General features: G+C 33.4%; 1 protein-coding gene across 1 annotated transcript; it reads left to right on the plus strand.

The window, feature by feature from the left end:
• The first annotated feature begins 247 nt into the window (after nucleotides 1-247).
• LOC126765194 (nitric oxide synthase-like) lies at nucleotides 248-23337 on the plus strand. Its single transcript, XM_050482796.1, has 17 exons — nucleotides 248-1070; nucleotides 1298-1434; nucleotides 1646-1808; nucleotides 2266-2357; nucleotides 5624-5765; nucleotides 7844-7983; nucleotides 9208-9382; nucleotides 9492-9673; nucleotides 9959-10159; nucleotides 12417-12561; nucleotides 13664-13768; nucleotides 14005-14063; nucleotides 17110-17187; nucleotides 17272-18568; nucleotides 20038-20162; nucleotides 20786-20852; nucleotides 22776-23337. Exons 1-17 carry the CDS (start codon nucleotides 747-749, stop codon nucleotides 22881-22883), a joined length of 3540 nt encoding a protein of 1179 aa, XP_050338753.1. The 5' UTR covers nucleotides 248-746; the 3' UTR covers nucleotides 22884-23337.
• Nucleotides 23338-26420: the final 3083 nt, after the last annotated feature.

Here is a 26420-nt window from a genome sequence, read left to right on the forward strand (position 1 = left end):
AGAAAAAAGGTCTTTTTACGACGAAACAAACCTTACCCCCCCTTAAGTCTTCTAAAGCTTCGTATTGGTGTTTTTAAATTGCTTATCTCGCCAGTACATAGGCAAAGAAACAAGCGAAAGTCAATAAATAGACGATAATATACAATCACGCGCATTTGTTATTAACCATGTGACAGGGATGACGACGAAGCTATTTTGTTGTGATTTCACCGATCAAAAAGTGAACTCAACCGAAGCATGGTCTTATGTTTGTTTCATTGTGGTCGGATTTCCTGTTATTGTTGGGTTTTTGCAAAGCCTTGACGCATGGCATCAGTAGCTAGCAGAGGCAGAAACAGTTTGCAAGATGTGTGAATTTAAATAAACCCCCGGCTTGCGCAACCTAAGTTCAGTCGGTGCTGGTCGCCAACAAGGCAACGTTTGCCAAATACGGTTGTATGTTAATTACATATTGCACAAGAACTGGTGCATTAAACACATCCCTGTGCATTACTATTGCTAGTTGCAGATTGAGTCCTGTATATAAACACAAAGTTAAAATAATTATAATTAAAAATAAATAAAGGCAATTAATAAATCGACAGTGAATAGTAAAGGAAGCAGTGCTTTCGTGAATACAAATTCAAGTTTATTATCAAAATCGTGTTAATGTGTAGTGTTTTCAAGGATCGTTTCCCTCAACTGTAAAACTAGCTAACATTTTTTTTTCAACCAAAAGCCGTTTGTAATATTTGCACCAATCGAAAATGCCGTTAACAACCTTGGGTAAAGAGGATGACCTCTCCTTGGTTATTGATGAAGAACTCGCTTTACAACTGGCTGAAACGCAAGTCGATAAGGGAGATGTGCTGGCAAACCGCTTGGAGGATATTAGTGTGCATTTAAAGCAATTGAATCACCTCAATCAATATATGCAGATAACTGAAGAGTTGAATGAACACAAGAAAAATGATGCAGGTCCATCAACATCAAAAGGCTGTCCAATTACGCACATGCAACGCCCAATTCGTTTAAAAAATATTGAAGGCAAACCGGAAGTGTATGACAAATTGCATTTGAAAGGACAAGAGGTGAATACAAGTGTTAAAAAAATACCAAACTTTAAAATTGTAGTAGTGAAACTTTTACAAATATTCGGCAAATGGTAAAAAAGTGGCTTAAGTTCCTCAAACAATATTACATTCTCTATCGCAGCATGAGGAGGACGTATTTTTTGTAAAAGAAAATTAATTAACATAATCTAATTAGATTTTTTGGAAAAAAATAAAAAAACACTTTTTCCTTTTCTTTTCCAAAGAATTTATCATGCTCAAAAACTACATGTATGAGCAGTGTTATGGGCTTCTACACAGCTTCGTTAGAGCCACGCCCTCAAGAAGAAGTGCTCGAACAAGCTAAGGACTTTCTAGAGCAATATTTCACTTCAATGAAAAAGTAAGTACAAATTGAATAGTATTTACATACATACATATGTATATATGGGTATATACAAAAATTTTTGTAACACTTTCAAGCGTCGATAAATTTTCGAAGTGTGTTAGTGACTTTAAGAGTTTATAGCTAAATAATTAAGAGCAATAAACACTATACCATCAGGTTTGCAATATTAATTATATCTGTCCATATAAAATTTTTATTATTACAGGGCATCTAGTCCGCGGCATGAGGCTCGCTGGAAGGAAGTGCAGAAAAGTATTGAAGCAACTGGTGAATATCAGTTGACCGAGGCTGAATTAATTTTTGGCGCGAAGGCGGCTTGGCGTCATGCTTCCCGTTGTATTGGGCGCATTCAATGGTCAAAATTGAAGGTAAAATGCAGCTAGTATTTAGAGGACTATTTGTCCAGTAATCAGTAAATTTGAAACTACTAATCGTGATTAACGTGATAAACCTTACTGCCGAGAAACATACGTAAAATAAGCATGCAATGCTCTTAACAGATTTAAAATAAAAACTACCAAAAAAACTGTAATTATTTAAACTAATAAATTTTTCAAGCTCAAGTTAATACTTTTTTGTTGGATATTTAATATACTGCAATATCAAAATTTGTATTCGGCAGCTAACAAGTATCTCTTCTCTTTCCAACATTAAATTATTCAATTAAAGCAAATATTTTGTATATTTATAGCAAACATTATCTACCATACACACAATAATATTTACCAAAATTCGTTCAATCAGGTTCTATCAATTTATTATTTAAATGAAACAAATTATGTACATATACAAGTATATGCAATTATTTCCCTTATAAATTTTTAGGTATTTGATTGTCGTCATGTGACCACCACGAAGGGCATGTTCGAGGTCTTATGTAATCATATCAAATATGGCACGAACAAGGGTAACATTCGGTATGTAAAATTTTACGTTAAGGTTAAGAGCTTAAGTATTGAATCACAAGAGTGTTTGCTCTTAATTCGTTTATTTTATATATAAAACATAAATTTTTTAATGCGAAATGAAGTTATAAATTATGCAAAATGTATTCTTTTTATTGGTTTATATAGGAGCGATAATGCAATCTACATTATATGTATGTATATTAGGGTGATTCAAAAATTTTTTTTTTTTTTTTTTTTCAATTGGTACTCGCAAAAATAGGTTCCTAGACACCTCTAAGAAAGCCTCTCCAAATATGAGTTTTTAATTGTAACGGGAAGGTCCTCCGCCTAACGGTTTTCTATTTTTTCTTATTATCAGATAGAAAAATTTATATCTCGCTTCCAACTACTTGAAAAAATATCTTGTTAATTAGGTTTTGTAGGAAATTGAATGGTCTAAAATATGGTCTCTCTTGATTTCGTAAACCCAACCGTTTAAAAGATATTAACGGTTGAAATTTTACTATTTTTGGAAAAATTTTTTATTTCTTATGAATTTTATAACTCAATGAAAAAAAAATTATTATGAATAGATTTTTGGAGAGGCTTTCTTGGTGGTGTCTAGGAACCTATTTTTCAGAGTACCAAATTTTTTTTTTGATCCACCCTAATATGCATTGATGTTTGACGATGAATATCTCGTAAACGCATAACTTAATCGAAATATCATAGTAGACCATTTTTATAGAGCAGTAAATTTCCTACAAAACTATGTGTTTCATCATTCATAATAATTTATTTTCATAGAGTTATAAAATTAATAAGAAATAAAGAATTTTTCCAAAAATAGTCAAATTTCAACCGTTAATATCTTTTAAACGGTTGGGTTTACGAAAAAATCAAAAGAGACCATATTTTAGAGCATTCAATTTCCTACAAAACCTAATTAACAAGATATTTTTTCAAGTAGTTGGAAGCGAGATATAAATTTTTCTATCTGATAATAAGAAAAAATAGAAAACCGTTAGGCGGAGGACCTTCCCGTTACAATTAAAAACTCATATTTGGAGGATTTCTAGGAACCTATTTTTGCGAGTAATAATTGAAAAAAAAAAAAAATTTTGAATCACCCTAATGTATATACATATATTGTATTTCCAATCAGACAGAATCAAGTGCTTTAAATATAAGCAACTCACTATCACATGACATAGAAACTTTTAAAATTATGTGAATTTTACATACATGCGTATATAAAACTAGCAATTGAATTGACTAACGAAATGATAAGAAAAATCAAATAGTATTCTTACAAGTGCTTTGTGAAAATGTTCATTGTCAATTAACATTATAGTAAAATTGTAAATATAAAACAAATAAAGGGTGTAATACTAGCAATAGCCGAAATTTTTTATGTAATTTGGAAATTACAAGAGCTTCATTAAAATTTAATTTTTTGTTAATATTTAAAATTTTCTTGAATATATGTCAATCGATCTTTGCTATGTTTTCATGACGCTTGATATATCAGTGTAGTCACTGAAAACCGTTAAAATTGCAAATAAAATTTAATATTATAGCGCCATGTGCATTAGGCCATTGTATCACCTTGTATTTATACACGCTTTTGGGTTATTGATCTATAAATAGAGGTCAATTACAAAATTTATTTAAATTTAATTACAAATATTGACCTCTGGTTACACCAATTAATACTTCTGGTTCCGTCGGTAGAGAGAAGGCAAATGATGAGATTTCGCTATAATCAAACGCCCTATCAAATGTAATAATTAGAATAATAATTTCAATGAACTTATTGTTGAAACGCCCACTTCGTGTGCATATGTATGAAAATATATATGTATGTACTATACGTACATACAATGTCCAATGCAAACAAATATTCTTAGCATTTTGCTTCTAGTTAATGTCAATCATATGCGTAGTAGCAACATATATAAGTATGATTAGCTGGGTAATCGGATAATTGAGTGTGAGTTGGTAAACAAATATCCTGCTTCGAATCAAAGTGCTGTTCAACACATAGTTCAATTCTTCTCATTTCATAATTCTATGTAATTGATGTAATTTTTTTGGAAAAGTGGGCATGGACCCGCCCCCTACTAAGTTTTTTGTACATATCTCGGAAACTACTATAGCTATGTCAACCAAATTCTATAGAGTCTTTTCCTTCAGGCATTTCCATATACAGTTCAAAAATGGAAGAAATCGGATAATAATCTCGCCCACCTCCCATACAAAGGTTAAGTGGAAAATCACTAAAAGTGCGTTAACCGACTAACAAAAAACTAACTAACAAATTGAAAATGGGCGTGGCGTCGCCCACTTATGGACCAAAAACCATATCTCGGGAACTACTATACCGATTTCAATGAAATTCGGTATGTAATATTTTCTTAACACCCTGACGATATGTACAAAATATGGGTGAAATCGGTTTACAACCACGCCTTCTTCCAATATAACGCTATTTTGAATTCCATTTGATGCCTTTTCTGTATAATATGTACATATATACATTAGGAACCAATGATGATAGCGGAATAAAACTTTACACAAAAACGGTATTTGAAAAATATGTAAATAACTGATAATGAAATCTCGATTACCACTTTATCGTGCGAGAGTATAAAATGTTCGGTGACACCCGAACTTAGCCCTTCCTTACTTGTTGATAATGCTAAAGCTCTGAATGAATTATCTATATTTTCCGAAACTGCTTCGTTGCTTACATAAATATCATTAAAATCTTTATATATGCTGTCCATATGCGACGCTGTTCTCAAATGCAATTATGTTTTTCCAAAGAATAGAAAAATGCTCTCTGCCATCAGTCAACTTTTGTTTTTTAATCTTCATAACATTTAAATAAATTTAATTCATATATAATATGTTGCACTTTTAAGGTGCACATCCGTTCAATAGCATTGAACGCACTACAACTTTCCATTTTTCTTATAAAAAGTTCATGAAACGGTAACTGAAATAGAAAACAAGTAAGTACGGGTTGAAATCGGTCGAGGAGATCCGGAGATATGGGGTTTCAACCCATCGCCCATCATTCCAATTCAACCCCGGCTTCTATAAATCCTTTTTGAAAGGATAAAATATGTGTAAATATTTGACATGCTATTTAGATTTATTTCTATTATTATTTATAAATTAAATTATTTATTCGCCTTAGTTTTAAGTTAGGATGTTACGATTTAGAGAATTACTGAAATTTTATAACATGTTATTCTTTATAAATGCATAGTATTTAATTTTTATCGCAGCTCTGCTATTACGATTTTCCCTCAACGTACGGATGGTATTCACGATTACCGCATTTGGAATAGTCAACTCATTTCCTACGCTGGTTACAAACAGAGTGACGGTTCGGTTATTGGTGACCCCATAAATGTTGAATTCACTGATGTAAGTTAATAATGCAACAGATAAGTATATCATGTGATTTTATTTTAATTTTTTATTTTATTATTTTATTAATTAAATCGGTATTACGTAATTATATTGTTACTACAGTAGATACTTCATTTACACTTCACTTTCGATAAACTTAGAATTAAAGTGATGCAATTTTTGCATTGCTTATAATATATGGACATTACTCATGCGATATTAAATGAATATATGCAATTTTTTTAAGACTTATAAACTCGTGGGATTTCCCTTTCATAGTATTGAGTTCAGACAATTTGGAAGAGTTAAAGATTAACATTTTATTGAGTAATAGACAAATATTGAATTAAACAAGTAAGAAAGGCTAAGTTCGGGTGCAACCGAACATTTTATTCTCTTGTAACTTGCAAGAATCAAAGCCAAGGAAATACCTTAAGATGTAAAACATACAAACAATCACCAATCATATGGAGCAAAGACAGCCGAATATTCGAAATACTGATGTGGGCTAGGTCAAGTTTCTGACCAATTCTATTTATCGTAGGCAGGAAGACATTGTTTGTAAACAGAAAAATATTTAACGTGGGTTTCTAAAATCGTTTAATGACTTTGTATGGTTGCTTAACTTCATAAATAGCGGCGCGTACAATTTCAGTTTGCTTATTTCTTCGTTGGCTCCTTTAAACATACCGTTATCAGTAAAAAAAAAGATCTCTTATTTTTATTGAGATAACTCACAGAATTACCATTGTGAGGAGAGTATTCTGTCTGAATTTCAATTGTATATTTCACACATTGACCGATATTTTCGGTCGGAAGTCAGCTATAGATACTGGAGTTCCACATATTTAGTAACTAGGGAATTGAACAGTTTTGTTTAGATTAAACAATATATGGTCATAAGGCGGCACACTTTAAAGGAATTATTTGGTTTTAGCCCGTCAAATCAATCTCTTCCTGAATTGTATACTGGTAGGTGACAGAATCAAGTAAGGCGTGGTTGTATTCCAATTTCGCCCATTTTTACACTGTGACATACTTGTAGAAATATGAGAATAATGCTACCTACTAAATTGAGTCGAAATCGCTCTGTCCGGACCCGAGATATGTGATTTCACCAAAAAGTGGTGACATTTTCACGTCGGCTCTCATAAAGTTCGCTCATAATATCTTCTATTAAAATTTAATGTGTCTTGAAAGCTAGTTAATGAGTTATTGCAATTTTAGTAGTTTTGAACAGTACCTTTATATGGGAAGTGAAATGTTCCGATTTCATCCATTTTCACAAATCGGTAGGAGTTCCTATAGTATTTGCGTTCAGCAAATTTGGTTATTGTTACCTTAGTAGTTTGGAGATATGTGCATTTAACTTATTGGGGGGCGGGACCAGGGTCACTTTTTTAAAATATTTTGCTTACAGCTGCCCCTTGCTGCTGCAATCCTCTGTACCAAATTACTGTTTTATATCTTAGTTTATTGCTTAGTTATACCACTTTATTTTCGATTAATGGCTTTTGTAGCCGTGGGAGTGGTTCGTTTACGTCCATCTACAAATTCGATATTTTTTTGTACTAAGAAACCCGCATAGCAAATTTTATCAAGATATCTAACTTTTTACTCAAGTTACAGCTTGCCGAGGCGGACGGACAGACAGACAGTCACCGGATTTCAAATTTTCATCCTTATCATTTATATAGATATAACCCTATATCAATCTCGTTTAGTTTTAGGTGATACATACAACCGTTATGTGAACAAAACTATAATATTATACTCTGTAGCAACGGGTTGCAACAGTATAAAAATTGTTAGTTTTCAATTTTGAATCCCAAACATATTGAATTAAAAGTTGAATAATTAAGTTTATTAATCGATTAAAACATCTTAGATTTTATTTTTTAATTAAATAGTTAAAATTGAAAATTTGTAACAACTTGAAAATCTAGTTTTTAATATAAAATATATTGAAAATAAATTCTTAATTATAATTTTGGGATTAGAAATTAAAAGGCTTATATTATTACCACTAATTTTTGAATTAAACAATTCGGAACTCTGATTTTAAGTTTCAACACTTTGTGTTCTCTTTCAAGGTATGCTTGAAAATGGGCTGGAAAAGCAAATACACTGAATGGGATATTCTACCATTGGTAGTTTCCGCCAATGGAGAAGACCCGGAATATTTCGAATATCCAGCTGATTTAATATTGGAAGTGCCTTTTTCTCATCCAAAGTGAGTATATATGTAAATATAGAATTGCGTTCAGTCAATTGTTTTAAATACAATAAGAAGTAATCAAAGAACAAAACTAAAAATATAATTGTTTAAGGCAAATACAAAGTGTAGTTAAAATAAATGTTTTGAGGGCTTTAATGCGATAATAACTAACCCTATTTTTCAACACATCTTTTGTAGTAAAAAAGGTTAAATTCGGCTACACCGAAGCTATAATATTGTTAATAAGTTCAGAAGATTCCTTACAAGAACTTGATTTCTATCGTTCAGTTTGTGTGGGAACTATTGTGATCAGATATGAACAATTTCTTAAAAGATTGCATCATTGCCTAAGCCAATAACCCATGCTAATTTCGTGAAGATATGTTATCTCATCAACTGAAAAAGATGGAAAATATAGCACTTGATTCCTATCGTTCATTAGTTGTCATTCTATAGGGTTCCGATATCGGCGGACTAGTGTTTGAGGGGCTAGTACATAGAGACGAATAGACCGACATGGCCAAATCGACTTATCTTGTCACGGTGATCAATTATTTATTTTATAGGGTCTCCGACGTTTTCTTCTGGGTGTTACAAACTTCGTGACAAACTTAATATATGTTTGTTAATATTTGTTACCCTAAAAATTCCTTTTTAGAGTCTCATGATATTTGATTGAGCTTTATGTATTTGTTTGAATATTTGCTGGCTTTTACTTACAAATAGAGAAAATGTTACAATTTACACCATCTATATTTTTATGAATCTCTATCCACACTTTTTTAATAGTGAAATTCAAAAACTGTAGAATTCTTAGCCACTAAATCGCAACCGACATTGTTTGTAAACAGAAAAATATTTAACGTGTATTTGTAAAATAGTTTAATGAGTGCGTGGATGCTCAACTTTATAAGTACCGGCACGTACAATTTCAGTTTTCCTATTTCTTCTTTGGAAACTGTTAAAGCTCCTTTATACATATATGGCAATATATGTTTTTTACCACTAAAATTATGCCTGCGTTAAATAAGTTTTTTCCACACGAAAAATAGCGGTATCAGTTTTAAAAATGCCTACATTTATTTAAATAATTTGTTTAATACTATTCAATTTTGTTTTTGTTCCATGTGCATATATTATATGTAATCAAGAATATATAAAAATATTATAATGACTGTATCAGTATTTAATATTTGAAAAATTATTATTAGTAATATCTTATTCTCCCCTCATTGGTAGGTACGAGTGGTTCGCCGAACTGGGCTTGCGCTGGTATGCTCTCCCGGCTGTCTCATCCATGATGTTTGATGTAGGCGGCATTCAATTCACCGCAACTGCATTCAGCGGTTGGTACATGTCTACTGAAATCGGTTGCCGCAATTTGTGTGATACAAATCGACGAAACGTATTGGAGGTTAGTAATTGGAATAAACCACAAAAAATTCATATGAAAGCTGAAAACTATATTTTATGAATTTATAAAAAAAAGACTTATTATTACTATTTTAAATATTACTTTCCAGATCGTTGCCAATAAAATGGAACTTGACACACGCACAACTTCTTCCTTGTGGAAAGATAAAGCTCTAGTTGAAGTTAATTTGGCTGTCTTGCACTCATTCCAAAGCCGGAATATAACTATTTTAGATCACCACACGGCCAGTGAGAATTTCATGAAACATTTCGAAAATGAATCCAAAACACGGTAAAAAAGAACAATTGGTACTTTCTTGATATATAAATTCAAATTACAGGAGTTTTATTTTTATGGCATCGTAAAGGACTGCATATAGCAATCCAATGCGATCTTTGGATCAGCCATCTAGCTAACCTAATCTAAAGCAAGCTTTATCAATAATATTTTAATTTATTTGTACTACTTACTACTAAAATTTCCTTTCGGGCTTATTTATTCGTAAACTCCATGTCATCAAATTGTTGAAACGGCTTGAAGGCAAAACATTAATTTCCAAAACTATTTCTGTTCTAGCAATGGTTGTCCAGCCGATTGGATTTGGATAGTTCCACCACTATCTGGTTCTGTGACGCCAGTTTATCATCAAGAATTCGCACTGTATTATTTGAAACCTTCATTCGATTATCAACATCCCGCTTGGAGGGTGCATGTGTGGGAGAAAGAACGCGGCGAAATCAAGCCTAGGCGTAAATTCAACTTTAAGCAAATTGCAAGGTAAGCATACACATTTTAATATATGAAATTAGCGGTCCCGACAGAAGTTGCCCTGCATGATATTTTAAGCTCTTAGGCAAAGTATGTAATCACAAATAATTAAATAATTTCCTGATTTTTTAATGTGAAATAACTTCAATTTTTGTAGAATCAATTCGTTATAATCAATAATGTTTCTTTAATTTTATCTTAATGCTAATTGATGAACAATATTTTTCGATGCAAAATGATAGGTGAGCCAATAATTAATCGTATGTTATGTGGAGACATTCGTAGGTTAATCCAGCGAATTCAAAAAATTTAAGAGAAGATTTGACTGCTTCGTCAGGATCGGTAACAGAGTCGTTCGATTTGAACAATTTCTTATTGCCGCGCAATGACCGTTGTGTTTAAAAGCGTGAATATCGATATTTTTTGCAGCTAAAATAACTCGTTCATACGTGATTATTATAAATCAAAAACAATTATATGAAACATTCAAGTCTTTTCGCATAGCCAAATTTATTAAGATTATATTAAGATTATAAGTGAGAAACAAATTTTTGCCTTCCGCATAGCTGGCTACTCGTTTAAAGATAAGCCGGTAATTGATGAAATAACTCCTGTGAGAAAAGGCTATTAGGGTAATTTCATCACCACATGTGAACATTGTATAGAAAATTTAAAAAAATATTACTTTAATTGCACATTAAATTTGCACTAATTACAACCTAATATAATATTTCAGTACACATATGATTTTTATAATACAAAGATGCAAAGTTTCAATTATTATTATAAACAAGGGGTTTGTGCCTGGTAGCGAGGCTGCGTTGTAGGTATAAACTATTTTTAAATTATCTTGTTTATTTCTAACAAAATTCTAAACTTTAAAAATATTTCAATTTGTACAATTTGGTAACAAAATTTTTTGCTTCAAAAGAGCCTCAATTTCATATTACTACATTTTAGGGGTTGTGTTGAGCTTTTTTTGTGAAATCGCCACATCTAATTCGTATTTCCAGTGCGCGTCATATTGAAATTTACGTAAATTATCTCATTATTCGCGCGTTTATCACAAATTTAACGGGAATACCATATAAAGTATCAAATCTGTACGAACTGGGTGTCAAAAAATGTAAAAAAAGAGAGAGATATTGGTTAATGGTTTGATTGTTTCATGTAACCAATGCATTTGTTACCGAATATGTTAACTACATATGTGTTCTCTCACCTATCTATATTTGTCACAATCCTTCCACTTTTTGCTTGATTAATCCAGTTAACAGCATTTTATATTTAAATTCAATTAAATTTACATTTATTTCGTCCACACAAATACATTAGTATTTGCTTTACTATTTATGGATATTTATGTAGAGTTCTGATTCTGTTATCGGTTTACCAATAGAAATGAACAAACAAATTAATTAAAATTGCATCTCAGCTGAGGTGGACTACAATACACGAGTCATTAAGTTTTACACTATGTTAACATTCTTTTCACACTTATGTAGATAGTGAGATATAAAAAAATAAGAGAGTGAAAAAAATGTTCGTGAAAGCTTGTTCTACTTAACACTTTATTATGTTACTCTCACTAAATTTTCCATATGGTTTTGATTTACATTTGCGTTCAAGACTTCCCCTTTCAACGGTCGGAAAACTATTGCTTTTTCTGCTGAAAGTATGAGTGCATAATGATATATGCTTTTGCATTTTTTGATCGTCTGCTTTATTTGTGTTTGTGAAGATTATCCCTTAAGTGGATTACGGAGCTATCTACAAAGAGCGAAATACTAAATTCAAAAGTAAAGATGCCAACATACATATTTACTTACACACATTAATTTAATGCGATATTATTTGAATCTGTTATAAAATGTTACTGCTATAATGTACTTATGCGTAATGGAATATAAATATGCTAATAGTTTCTTAATAAGATGAAAAGAAAGATTTTAATAAGAGTGTGAACGAAAGAAATTGTTAAATACATACATAGTACTGTTGACGAATTTCATAGTTATTTTATGGAAATGCTTTTTTATATTATTGAACTCGTTTTGAAAAAAATTCTCAAACATTTTTTTTCTGTCAGTAATGTTTTATGAAATCTGTACTGCTTTCGAAAGTGGAATTTAGCTTCTACGATTTTCCACGATATTATTTTTAAGATACTTAAAAACTCCCTAATTAATTATACACACGTGTTAAGACGCTCGATTTAAATTGCATTTAAATTAAGATCAGAAACAATATTTTGTACTCATTCCAGAGCCGTTATCTTCACATCCATTTTATACACGCGCGCTTTGGCCAGACGAATTAAAGCCACCGTCTTATATGCCACAGAGACCGGCAAATCTGAACAATACGCTAAACAATTATCTGAGTTGCTGGGACACGCCTTCAATACACAAGTAAGTTGATACATATTTACTTATATTTACATATGTATATGTACATACATATGTATATATGTATGTTTAAGAATTGAAAATAAAGTAGGGTATCGCAACCGAGGAAACCACTAATCGCACCTTTTAAACTACTCCTTAACAGAAGAGTTACCCAATTGAATAAATATATATTCTTACATATAACGATTTTTATTTGTAAAAATATCTTTAATCAACTGTCACTATCGAACTAAAACTGGTATTAACACAATTTCTTCATGCAATTTCCCTGTCCTGAACTATCAATTCTACCAAACCCATTTCCAATGAAATGACGAAATATCTCCGTCACACACCCTAAGTATGCTCTAAACAAGTGATTATGTGTACTTGTGTGTTTCTGCAGCTTCAACGCCACGTTTAAATAACAAATTAAATAGACATTTGGCTTAGATCGATCATTTGGAGCGAACTGGTTAGCTTTATGGCTGCATGTGACTGTGTGATTGCTTTACCGTTGTTATTGTTCTAGCGGCAAATGGGAACGAACAACATCCCACCCTAAGGATAGAGATGTGTCTTTCGGTTTGAGCATAATTGATGAGAGTATTTGTTGACACATCCGACGACAACGAGCAAACTTATCCTCATACACATACACATACACGCCCACACACTATTGCCCCCGAAGAAAACTAGCAAATACAGTTAATAAATAACGCGTTAAACTAAGCAGTGGTTGGGCTTTCTAAATATTGTATGTTGAATGAGATAAACAAGGTGATCAAGAATATACATATGCTCTCCAAATTAAAATTTGAATGCATACTTTTAGGCTTACAACAATTTTGATAGTTGGCGCTGTAGTGTTAAAAAGTAGCTAAAGATCAAAATATAACTAATATCGAATGGATAGAGGTGCGCATTAGTACCCCGTATGACCCCGTATTCACCAATGGTCAGACTGCAGTAATTCCCCGAGTATATTTCCGCAACTAAAACGCTTCTCAAAAAAAGTGTTTGGAGATATGCTTTTCTTATAGTACGCGGATTTACTTTCTTATCCTGATGTATTCATTAAACTATGTAATTATTTTAAAATATTTTCTTGTTTTAATTTTAGATCTACTGCATGTCAGATTACGATATTTCAAAAATCGAACACGAGTCTCTCCTTCTAGTAGTTGCCTCTACATTTGGTAATGGCGACCCTCCTGAAAATGGCGAGGTAAGTTGAAATACGTAAAAGAAATATGCTTTGTAAATCTTCCAACAGTGCGTATACGTAAAGTAAATACCTTTACACTTACACTGACATTAATGAGCTACTAATGCTTCTCAGCTGCTTTCAACTAATGACACTTTTTTCTTCCACATTTTTGCTGACATGAACTGTTGCTTCGTCACTTTTGCCATTTGTCTTGTGTCATTCATTAACTACTTCAATTGAATTGCTGCATACAGCTATTTTCTCAAGATTTGTATGACTTACGTGAGAACGCAGCAGCCAACAAGGATAGAGGGTAAGTAGTGCATAATTAAAACCTCTCGCCGTTGGCTTAACTTATAATTTTGTTAGAGAATTATTATTTAATTATAAATGATAAGATATTTTTATCGACTTAACATGCATTATTCCATGAAGTTTTATAGATTATAATGAAATTTGGTATCGTCCATAGTTATATTATTGGTCATAAACTAATTTAGTTCCATTATTACATATTTCTTGTCCGAAAATGAAGCTAATTAACTCAAACCAAAAGGATTTAATTTAATACACATGGTAAATGAGGAAAATATCAGCCATATGATCGGAAACCATTGCATTAGGGTTATGGCCGAGGTGTAGATAGTTTTCATACATACGAGTATTCAGCCGTAAACCAAATTATTAAAAAATAATACTTAATTTTATTAAATTATAACACATATTGACCAACATAAACGTCATCTGGATCAGTTCGTTTGTCTTATTTGAAGTTAAATTTAATATTCCTGTAGATTTCATTCACGTTATTAAAATCGTCTTAATCATATTTTGAGCTTAACATTTGATTTAACAGTAAATAAATCATATTTATATTTATGGTAGGCTTTTAAGTAAGATTTAGAACTAATTAACACATGACCAATAGTATACATATGTTAGTTAACAAGGTAATGAAAGACCAGACGGTTAACAAGTATATAATGTTCGGTTGCAACCAAACATAGCTAACTATTATTTACTTCTGGTTTTTCTTAAAACAAAACTTTGTGATTGAGCTTTTATTCTTTCATGCATGTTGAATGATTTTTCTGTGATTCTCGAAAACGATGTTGGCAAAGCATACACAAACAATGAATATGGTATTTTGTGTAATATTTCCGTTAATAATTTCTGTAAGTGGGCCACAAGTTAAGCGAAGCATAATATTATGTACTTATGTGTTAGTGTAAATTATACAAATGACAATGAGTTCATGAATTTGTACAAAAAAAATCCCCATGCACTGCTGTCATGCCACTTAAGAATAACACTAAGTGTCTCTCATATATCATATTACATATCATAATTCTTTATTCCGAATATATCGGTTGTGTGGAAATATGTTTGGACCTTCTTCTGCTTGTTATTTTCCTCATAAACCCAGATAATAAATTCAGCTCCTTTGGTTGACTATATATCACTTACTACATATATGAATATCTAATAAAGTAGTTAACTATATAATAGTTACTGATTTAAATATAAATATTTTAGACGCTAAATAAAATGTGCTAAAGAAACTTAGTTAGTGCATAACCTATAATATAAGTTCGTAAAATATTAAATCAGAATGGGGTCATGTGTAAAAGTTCACGCAAGTGAGGAAAGTTCTCTAATTGCCATTCACTTGGGAGTGGCCAGTAACGATTCTTTTACATACATATGGCTCAAGCAGCTCACGATTTCCGGTTTTTGATCAAGTGTCTTTTGGGTATTGCCATATAAAAGAGCGGAAATTCGGTGTGGGATTCGTGGTGGGAGAGAGACTCCGTCGCCGAGTCACTCCGGATCACTATCTTGTTGTAGCCAAGATACGCACCTGCCTCTGACATACACAAGGAAGGTTCGACGTCGAAAAACTGCAATCACAGCAGACAACTACAAACGAAATCATTGATTTTCGGAAAATGCAAAAGATCAGCTGGTAAGATGACGAGTGCCGTGTCACACCGGAGAGAAAACAGACTGCCTACCTCGCAACGTTACGATCGAACACAACACGTGCGGGAAAAGATAGGTACCGAGCCCGCTCAAAGTGAAAGTATAATGCCAGGAGAAGGCAAACCCGATCCCCCAATCGATGACGATGGAGCAGACGTTCCATTGCCCGAACATAAGAAGTTCGAATAGCAATTACCCGTCTGAAGAGCCTCTCAAAACTAATACGGCTGTGTGAACTGACGATGAGCAACACCAAAAGCTCCGTCAGGATCGGGAAGGACCGTTCTAATACCAAACGAGGTTTCAGACAAAGTGACTCCCTTCCGTGTGACTTCTTCAACCCACTTCTGGAGAAAATTATTCGAGCTGCAGAACTAAACAGATATATGCTGATGATATTGATATCATTGGCCTTAACAACCGCGCCGTTAGTTCAGCTTTCTCCACAACAGAGTAGGCAGCGAAGCAAATGGGTCTGCTGGTGAACGAGGGCATGACGGAATATCTCCTGCCATCAAACAAACAGTCGTCGCACTCGCGACTAGGCACCCACGTCACTGTTGACAGTCATAACTTCGAAGTTGTAGATAATTTCGTCTATCATTACCAAACCATTATCAACACAGCAACATCGTCAGCCTCGAAATCCAACGCAGATAAACTCATTCTAGCAGGTGCTACTTCAGACTAGGTAGGCAATTAAGAAGTAAAGTCCTCTCTCGACGAACAAACACAAAACTCTATAAGTCACTCAATATTCCCGTCCTACTATATGGTGCAGAGGCATGGACGATGACAACATCTGATGATGCAACGTTACGAGTTTTCGGGTGAAAGGTTCTGCTGAAGATTTATGGTTCTTTGCACGTTGGCCACGGTGAATATCGCATTCCATGGAACGATGAGCTATATGAGATATACGGCGACATTGACATAGTTCAGCGAAATAAAAGACAGTGGCTATGCTAGCTAGGTCATGTCGTCTGAATGGACGAAAACACTCCAGCTCTAAAAGTATTCAAAGCAGTACCCGCCACAACCTTGCAAAAAGAAGAAACGACTGGCGCGCTGTTGTTAACTCGGCTACAGCCGCATAAGCGGTTTCTACGCCAGTAAAGAAGAAGAATAATATATCAAATATGATTGTAATCCATTTACATCGTTGAACAATTGATGCGGAGGTTTTAATATAAACTTTTGCAGCATCTAAAAGTATTTCCCCACCTTATTTGGTTTCTGTAAATTTTCGTTTTGGTTTGTTGTAGCTCTGGTTTCTTCATAATATAATTATAACATATTATTTTCTTTAAAAAAAATATTAACTCCACAACTTACAACTTAATGAAGTAATTTTGTTTTCATCTTTCTTTACATAGTTTTGATGTCACTTCATTGAAATATCAAGGATTAAATATTGACGATCTTAAACAATCAGAGCCTTTGAAGAAATTAAGGTAAGTCAACACTTTAGCGAGATAACCGTATTTGAAAAAATGTTTGAATTGCTTCAATATATCTTTTTATTTGTATTATTAAAGCTTCGCCGTTTTCGCACTTGGCTCTACGACCTATCCTAATTTCTGCGCCTTTGGCATTTATTTAGATAAAATTCTTAGTGAACTTGGTGGCGAACGTCTTTTTGAGGTCACATGTGGTGATGAGATGTGTGGCCAAGAGCAAACATTCCGTAAATGGGCGCCAGAAGTTTTTAAATCTGCTTGTCAGATATTCAATTTAGATTATGCAGAAGGCTTGGACGACGCATTCCATGACGATACCCTAACAGCGAGTACTGTACGCATGGTGCCATCACAGCGAGAAGGTACTATCGAACAACTGCTTTCGAAATACCACAATAAGAAGGTGCAACGTTATAAGATGAAATCAGCGCCCCGGAATCTTACTAAACTTGCTGAAGACGAGAAGCCAACTATTTTAGTAGAAATTTATGCACCTGGCTTGGATTATGAACCTGGTGATCATGTTGGTATTTTCCCTGCAAATCGTACTGATATCGTAAATGGTGTCTTGAAGCGTCTTACCGGCTTCGAGGATCCCGATGAAGTGCTGCAAATACAAGTGATGAGAAAGAAAAAAACTCCCAATGGCACATTCAATTGCTGGGAACCTCTGGAAAAGTTACCTGCTGAAACGCCACGAGCACTTTTGACACATTTCTTCGATATAACTACGCCACCTCAGCAAGATCTTTTGAACTTGTTAGCTGATTTCTGTGATGATAACTATGATACCGAACGTTTGCAGAAGCTTGGCACTGAATCCGCTGCATATGAAGAGTGGCGTCAACTGCATTTACCCACTTTACTGACTGTTTTGGAACAATTCCGCTCCTGCAAACCGCCCGCTGGCTTGCTCTTTGGAAACCTCATGCCATTACAATCACGTTTTTACTCCATTTCATCGTCACCACGGAAGGTCATTAACGAGATACATTTGACCGTGGCCATTGTAAAATACAAGAATCAATGCGGCAACGAACGTTTCGGCGTTTGCTCAAATTACTTGGCTAACATGGAAGCACAAGAGCCCTTATACTTCTTTGTTCGCAGCGCGCCCGGTTTTCATTTACCGAAAGATACTTCAGAGCCAATGGTACTCATTGGACCTGGTACTGGAATTGCGCCCTTCCGTTCATTCTGGCAAGAGTTGGAAGTATGGCGTGAGTTAAAGATGCAACGATCGAAGGTATGGCTTTTCTTTGGCTGTCGCACACGTGAAATGGACTTATATGCCGAGGAAAAAGCTTTGCTAGAACGTGAGAAAATTTTGGATCGAGTATTCTTGGCACTGTCACGTGATCCAGAAACAACCAAGGTAAGTGAAATTTTGTATACATACTATGTATGTATGTATGTATTAGATATGATATTTCTTAACAACTATGTGTCTAAAACGTTCTATAAACCAGTTTCCCGATTTTTAAGGCGAAGTTTTTGGGGATTCTAAAATATTTTTCCCTAGTTTGTGAGATAATAAAATTTAATAGGTAGGATTATTTGTCACGCTATTCATCATTTGTCTGAATTGGTCAAATCAGACAGCTATATCACGTATCTCCCATAGAACCGATTATTCGGATTTTTTAAACTTCGACTTAAAATCGCTGGCCCGAAACCGGTTTTAGACCCATAGTCTTTTCAGCAAAGTTGTTTAGAATGGTCCCTAGACCGAATACGCTATTTTATAGAAAACAAACAAGGAAAAGCTAAGTTCGGATATAACCAAACATTTCATACTCTTGAATTTTGCAAGTATCAAAGCCGGTGTAATACTTCCAGGTACTTAAAGCTTGTTAGTTATATGGGGTCTAAGACGTTTTTCATCGGGTATTAATCCGATTTATTCCAGGAAATATCAGGAAAGGATTGTCTCAGAATTTCATTACATATCTTTTCGGTAAAAAGTCAACTATAGTCCTGGGGTCCACTGGTTTCATTTACTCAAATTTTAGTCATACTTCAAAGGCATTATTTGCGCAAAGTGAAAGAATCAAGTGAAATTGTAGTCCAATTCATATTCACACTGTAACATAGGAATATCCTTAGAAATTCATATACCGAATTTGGTTGTAATCGGTCAGGCGGTTCTCGAGAATATATTTTTTTTTAAAAGGGGACGATGCCACCCCCATCGTCCAATTTTAAGCCCAGCTCCATTAAAGCTCTGATTTACCATCTCGGGCGTAAATTTTATGTCTCTGCCATATGTAGTTATTAGTTTTTAAATGTACCGTTTTATAGAGAGTGAGTGGTTTAAACTTATTAGAGGGCGTGACCAAGTCCGTGTTTCCAACATTTTTTGCCCACAGGTACTGCTGGCTACTGCAATTGCTTGCGGCAAAGTACAGTTTTATGTTTTAATTTAGTGCTTAGTTATGACACTTTATTGATTTTCGGTTAATGGACTTTTGTGGGCGTGGCAGTTGTCCGATCATTCCCATCTACAAATTCGTATTATTTTTGCTAAGGACCGCGCATATCAAGTTCCATCAAGATATCTCAATTTTTACTCAAGTTACAGCTTGCATGGACGGACCCAGATTTCAACTCTTCTCTTCATCCTGATCATTTATTAATACATAACCATATATCTATCTCGCTAAGTTTTAGATAATACGTAGAAGCGTTAGGTGAACAAAACAATTATATTCTGTAGAAACATGTTGCAACAGAATAAAAATCGACCCGTTCTAGTATGCACTTGTACATATATACTCCTTATTATAAATCTAATTTAGTAAGCTACATATAGACATACTATACATTTAATCTCTTCTATTTCAGACCTACGTTCAACAGCAAATTGAAAAGGAATTTGATTCTTTCTACCAACTGATTGTCAAAGAAAAGGGACATGTTTACGTTTGTGGGGATGTTACAATGGCTGAAGATGTCTATCAGACAATTAGGTGAGCAAAACACTCATATAGTGCAAACACTGTTGTAATTAATATTAAGAATTTGACATTCGTTGCGAAAAAGCTATTTCATTGGGAGATGCTCATTACTCTGTGACTGATTAATGATGTTTTGGTGGAAAAGAAAAAAAACTCTTTATTATCTTTAAATAAGTGCATGCAAAATAATAAGAGAAAAAACTGTTTTAGTAAGTTGTAGTATAAAGTTAAAAAAATTAATATTACATAGAAAACAGTGATAACATCCTGACAAAACTTGTTGCCATTCGACAAATGGAATATTGTAAAAAGGAACCTTCCAATTTTTAACAACGCTAAAGAACTAGAAATAGAAGTATCATCAAAAAAAATATTTGACTTCTTAATATAGGTACAATCTCCATAAATATATTCTAAAAATCATATGTCAGAAACATTTAGTACTATTTTTATTCCATCCTCCTAACCTTCTTCACCTGACTGTAAATGTATTTATGTATTATATTCCCATAGGTTCCTATCTTACTAATTTTTATTTACTTATTACGTATATTATTCAATTTATGGCTATAAAATAGTGACGATAAAATTGTTAACTTATACATATTTTATTTGTCTGTTATTTGTTTTCATAGGAACTGCATCGCAATAAAAGAACAAAAAACTGAAGCGGAAGTAGAAGCGTTCTTGCTGACGTTAAGAGTAAGTACACTTAGAAAAGTATACGCATGCCTAAGCAACACATACACATGTTCACAAATAACAGATTTGGAAAGTAATTCTTTCCTAGTTATGTGTAAGAACCCTTAAGGGCGCTATCTCATGTGATAGCCGTGTTTTAAAGGTATACATATAGCGAAATGACACAAGTAAGGAAGTACTCTTGCAACTTGCAAGAATCAAACCCAGAAATATTTAAGGTGTAAAACCCTATCATATAGAGTAAAGTCAGCTGGATGTTCGAAAGTCTTGATATTAGTTATATAGGGGCTAGTCTAAGTATTCGTTTAAATTTATCTATTTTAGGCACAAAGACAACCGTTATCAGTTAAATAAGTCCGCTCTGTTATTTGCTTTGGGATAACTCACATATTGGCCGATATATACGGTACAAAGTCACCCGAAAGTTCGAAAATATTTATATTAAGTATATGGGGGCTAAAGAAAGTATTAGTCCGATGCAGTCCGTTTTTGACATACTAGCATACCGTTATAAGAGAAGGATTATCCCTTAATTTCAGTTATATATATCACACATTGACCGACATTTTCAACAAAAAGTCAACTGTAGATACCGGGATCCACATTTTTGGTACTTAGGGGCTTGAACAGTTTTTATTGGATTTGAACAATTTTTTTGTCATAACATGACATACACTAAAGGCATTATTCGTGCAAAGTTTTATCCCGTTATATTAATTGCTTTTTGATTTGTGTACTTGAAAGTGAAAGAATCAAATGGAATTTAAAATTGCTCTATATGGGATGTAGGCGTAGTTGTTGCCCGATTTCGTCCATTTTCACAATGTGACATAAGAAGATTGTCCAATTTTCACGTCGCCTCCCATAATGCTCTTTCATACCATATTGGTGGTAAAATTTAATGCCTCTGGTATATTTATTCATTGATTTATCGCGGAATTTAATGGAATCCCTTTATTCATTGGACGAAAGCAGGTGCACAATTCTCCTGGATAGTTAGTGATAAATGAAATTAACTGATATGAGTTCAATCAGTTTCCTATATTTTTATTGAAATTCGGTATGAAAGTTAATATGAAATGTAATGAACAGTTATAAACATACATATACTTGTATATTAGAGTGATTCAAAAAAAAAAAAAAATTTTTTTTCGATTCGTACTCGGAAAAATAGGTTCCTAGACACCTCTAAGAAAGCCTCTACAAACATGAGTTTTTAATTGTAACGGGAACGTCCTCCTACATACAGTTTTTTATTTTTTCTTATTATCAAAAAAAAAATTTATATCTCGCTTCCAACTACTTGAAAAAATATCTTGTTTCTTAGATTTTGTGGTAATGATTTTTTTCATTGAGTTATAAAATTCATAAAAAATAAAAAATTTTCCCAAAAATAATCAAACTTCAACCGTTAATATCTTTTAAACGGTTGGGTTTACGAAAAAATCATAATAGACCTTTTTTGTAGAGCATTCAATTTCCCACAAAATCTAAGGAACAAAATATTATTTCAAGTAGTTGGAAGCGAGATATAAATTTTTCAATCTGATAATAAGAAAAAATAGAAAACTGTATGTAGGAGGACCTTCTCGTTACAATTAAAACTCATGTTTGGAGAGGCTTTCTTAGATGTGTCTAAGAATCTATTTTTCCAAGTACGAAACGAAAAAAAAAAATTTTTTTTTTTGAATCACTCTATTGTATATGTATATTGCCAATAATTTATAAAAAATAGAAAACCTTTGCTATACTTATTTATCAATTTGTAATTTACCCTATATCGGAATTCATGGAGTTTTCTAGAGTAGGAATTCGATGAGTTTTTTTAAAGAAACAATTATGATAATTACATAAATTTTCGTGTAGCACAATGTAATCGGTTTCTGACTTTTGAATTCATTGAATATTTTTTCTCCATTTCAGCATGAAAACCGTTATCACGAGGACATATTCGGTATAACATCGCACGCTGGCGAAGCGCGCAATAAATCAACACTTCGACGGGGTTCAAGAACACTAAATGCGTTATAGAGCAATTTTCGATCTGCAGAACAAACCATTGGGAAAGAGAGATAGTGCCGGCCACAACTGCTCTTTATGATTACCACAAATTTGTTAAATATTTCCTTGTTTCAACTTATGCAACAGAAACTTAAACAAAGTACTCAATGCTTTTTTTGGAGAAAAAGTTTTTCACCTGTTTCAAAACCAAAAATAATTTATCCAACCCTCTTTGGTAACAAATTGTTCATATTATTATTCTTGTTATATTGCTAAACATAATATTTATACGTTTTTATAAATCTTTCACATATATCTATATATATCGTCACCTAAAATGCAAAACTACGTATCTTGAAAAAAATCGAAATTGAGTTTTTTATTATCCACGATTCACTACATCATGTTACATAGCAAATGTAGTATAAAATTTTCAGCTTCCACTGTCAGATATAACCAATATATAACCATTTTATAACCAGAACTCAAACTTTGTTTCAATATATGTAAGTAGTTTCTATTATATCGTTTTTACTTCGCCTTTAAGCTTACAAAAAGTTATGTTACGTTATTTGCGTTTTAGGGGACTATGCTATATCTAAAGTGAATCACATATAATAAATATTTTTTTAAATATTTTTTATCCACTCCCCAATTAAAAACGTAAATCATTGGGTATAAGTAGGAATAGGATATAGGCCCTACTGAGATTATAAAATGTTCACTTAATCTCGAACTTAATGCTTAAATAATTTTCAAGAGAAAAATTTAGGCAAGCATATACATATGTATGTATGTATGTACATTAGAGTGGGCTGATTTAAAGGGAGCCAAAAAAATCGATGTCTCGAAACTGAATTTAGACCCATAGTCTCTAAGGCCAAGTTGTTCAGATTGTTCAGTAGAACATTTCCCACACACACCATTTTATAAAAAAATAAGGAAAAGCTAAATTCGGGTGCAACCGAACATTTTATACTCTTCCAACTTGTAAGAATCAAAGCCAGGAAAATACCTTAATGTGCAAACCGTCAACCAGACAATAGGAATCAAAGTAATACAGATATTTACATAAAGTTGGGATACGTGGCGATGTAAAGTTGCAAGCGGTCGATATGTTGACTGTTTTGTCGTAATGCCGACGCTGAAGTATTTTGGATAGCGATGAATAATCTTTTAAGGCCCTTTGTAAGAAGGTCATAACGATGGTGGTACCGACAAGTCGCGGTTGAAAATCTGGTCTCACGTTTTTTAATCTGAGTGCACGAATGACTTCTGAGTAGTATGCCAAGACGTGTTGACCGGATGTAGCTCGCGCATTATTTGTCACAACCAGTCCTACGAACTGATATAGGACAGTTTGTCCGAATGCATCCGTATTTATTGGTGCGCGGAATACCATCAACTATGGTGCGCAGTGTCATTAACTTTGAAGGTAGGGTGATATTAAATTTTGTTATGTCCGTCACAATGCCCGCTGCATCGTGACCAAAAGTTTAATGAATAAAAATATACATAGCTCAAGATTATCCTATCGCATCTGGGGCAACGGCAGTCGTGGTACAAAATGCTGTACTGTAGCATTTTTCACGATGTTCCCTACTTCTGAAAACAATTGACTTGCGTCTAGACTCGTGATATAAAATGAGAAAAATAATAATGGACAAGTAAGGAAAGGCTAAGTTCGGGTGCAACTGAATATTTTATTCTCTTGCAACTTGCAGAAATCAAAGCAAAAGAAATACTTTAATATGTAACCTGTGGATCGAAATCCAAATAATTTTATATATAGAAGTATGTGTAACTCATATGCTGACAAACACATAAGGTTTGTTAAAAAAACGAAAACCATTATATGTAGTATATCGAAATTGGGACAGTATCTACCGATTTTTATTTATTTTTCCCAATACCGCATACTATTAACATGTCACATACTAAAAAACTAATCATATAGAGTAAATTCAGTCGGATGTTAGAAAATCCTGATCTTAATTATATAAGGGGTAATCAAGTTTTCGCTCAAATTTATTTATTACAAAGATACACTGATATCAGTAAAACACGCTAGCTCAGTCAAAGTCACCGGAAGTTAGATTATCTTTATATTAGATATATGGGGACTTAAGGAAGTATTGGTACGATTCACTCCTTTTTTGACATACAGACACTCAGATCCATTGTCAGAGTAGTGCTATCACTGAATTTGAATTATATATCTCAGATATTGACCGATATTATCGATCAAGAGTCAACTATAGGTACCGGGGTCTAAATATTCGGTACCTAGCGGTGTGAACAGTTTTGGTTGGATTTGAATAAGGGCATTATTTGTTGCTTTTTGATTTGTGTACTGGAAACTGAAGGAATCAAGTGGATTTTAAAAGTTTGTCAAAAGGGATAGGGGATTTCATCAAAAAGTGGGCGGTGCCACGCATTTAGTTATTGATTATCGAGCTTTTATTAGTTTTGAGCAGTACCGTTATATGGGGAGTGTATGGGGATTTCATCCGAGTTTAACCATTTTCACACCGTCGGTAAGACTTCTTATTATAATTGTACCTTTATAAGCTTAGAAGATATATACAATAAACTTATTAGAGGGCGGGGCCACGCCCACTTTTTCAAAAAAAATCCCACAAGTGCTACAGCGATCCTCTGTACCAAACAACAGTTTTATATCTTAATTAAGTGCTTAGTTATGGCCCTTTTTATGTTTTCGGTTAATGGCGATTTGTGGGCGTGGCAGTGGTCCGTTTACGCCCATCTACGAACACGACATTTTTTTTGTACTAAGAATACCAGTTTCATCAAGATATCTCAATTTTTACTCAAATTACAGTTTGCACGGACGGACGGACAGATGGACAGACAGACATTTAACCGGATTTCAACTTTTCTCGTCACATTGTTCATTTATGTATATATATAACCCTATATCTATTTTGCTTAGTTACGTACAACCGTTGCAAGAGTATAAAAATTTGACAATTGGCGTGTAAAATCCTATATCTCCAACCAAATTTTGTTCAGAATATTGTTTTAAATTTTTTTGGTTACATTTGAAAATGATCGAAATATATCCCGTAACCCAATTTTAAAATCAATATTTTTATTTCACTTATAGTATATAAATCGAGAGCCAAGAACGTTAGATTCAGAATCCAAGCAATTAGTTAGAGAAATTTCGAGTTATGGTAGTCTCTTTGTATGAATTTTGATTTCTATTGCCAATTCAATATATATACTATATATACATATATATATGGGGTTGTCAAATATCTCCCTTCCGCCTGTTTGTCTTTTGAATTTCGCGGCTATGTATAAAGCGCTACAGAGCTCTTTGAAAGGTCTCGACATAGCCTACAAAGCGATGCTATGCATGATAAGTTTGGACTAACGCCGAAATTAGCGCTATTTTAAAGTTTTTCTTGGCTAACGGCAAATCACCTAGAGAAACGTTCCGTGAGACTAATGGTGTTTTGGGGGATGGTACTCAATCATTTCGAACTGCGGAGGAATGGTTTCGACGATTTAGAGCGGGTGAAAACGACACCATGGATAAGC

Source organism: Bactrocera neohumeralis, unplaced genomic scaffold, assembly GCF_024586455.1.
Source record: "Bactrocera neohumeralis isolate Rockhampton unplaced genomic scaffold, APGP_CSIRO_Bneo_wtdbg2-racon-allhic-juicebox.fasta_v2 cluster10, whole genome shotgun sequence".
Classification (NCBI taxonomy): Eukaryota; Metazoa; Arthropoda; class Insecta; order Diptera; family Tephritidae; genus Bactrocera; species Bactrocera neohumeralis.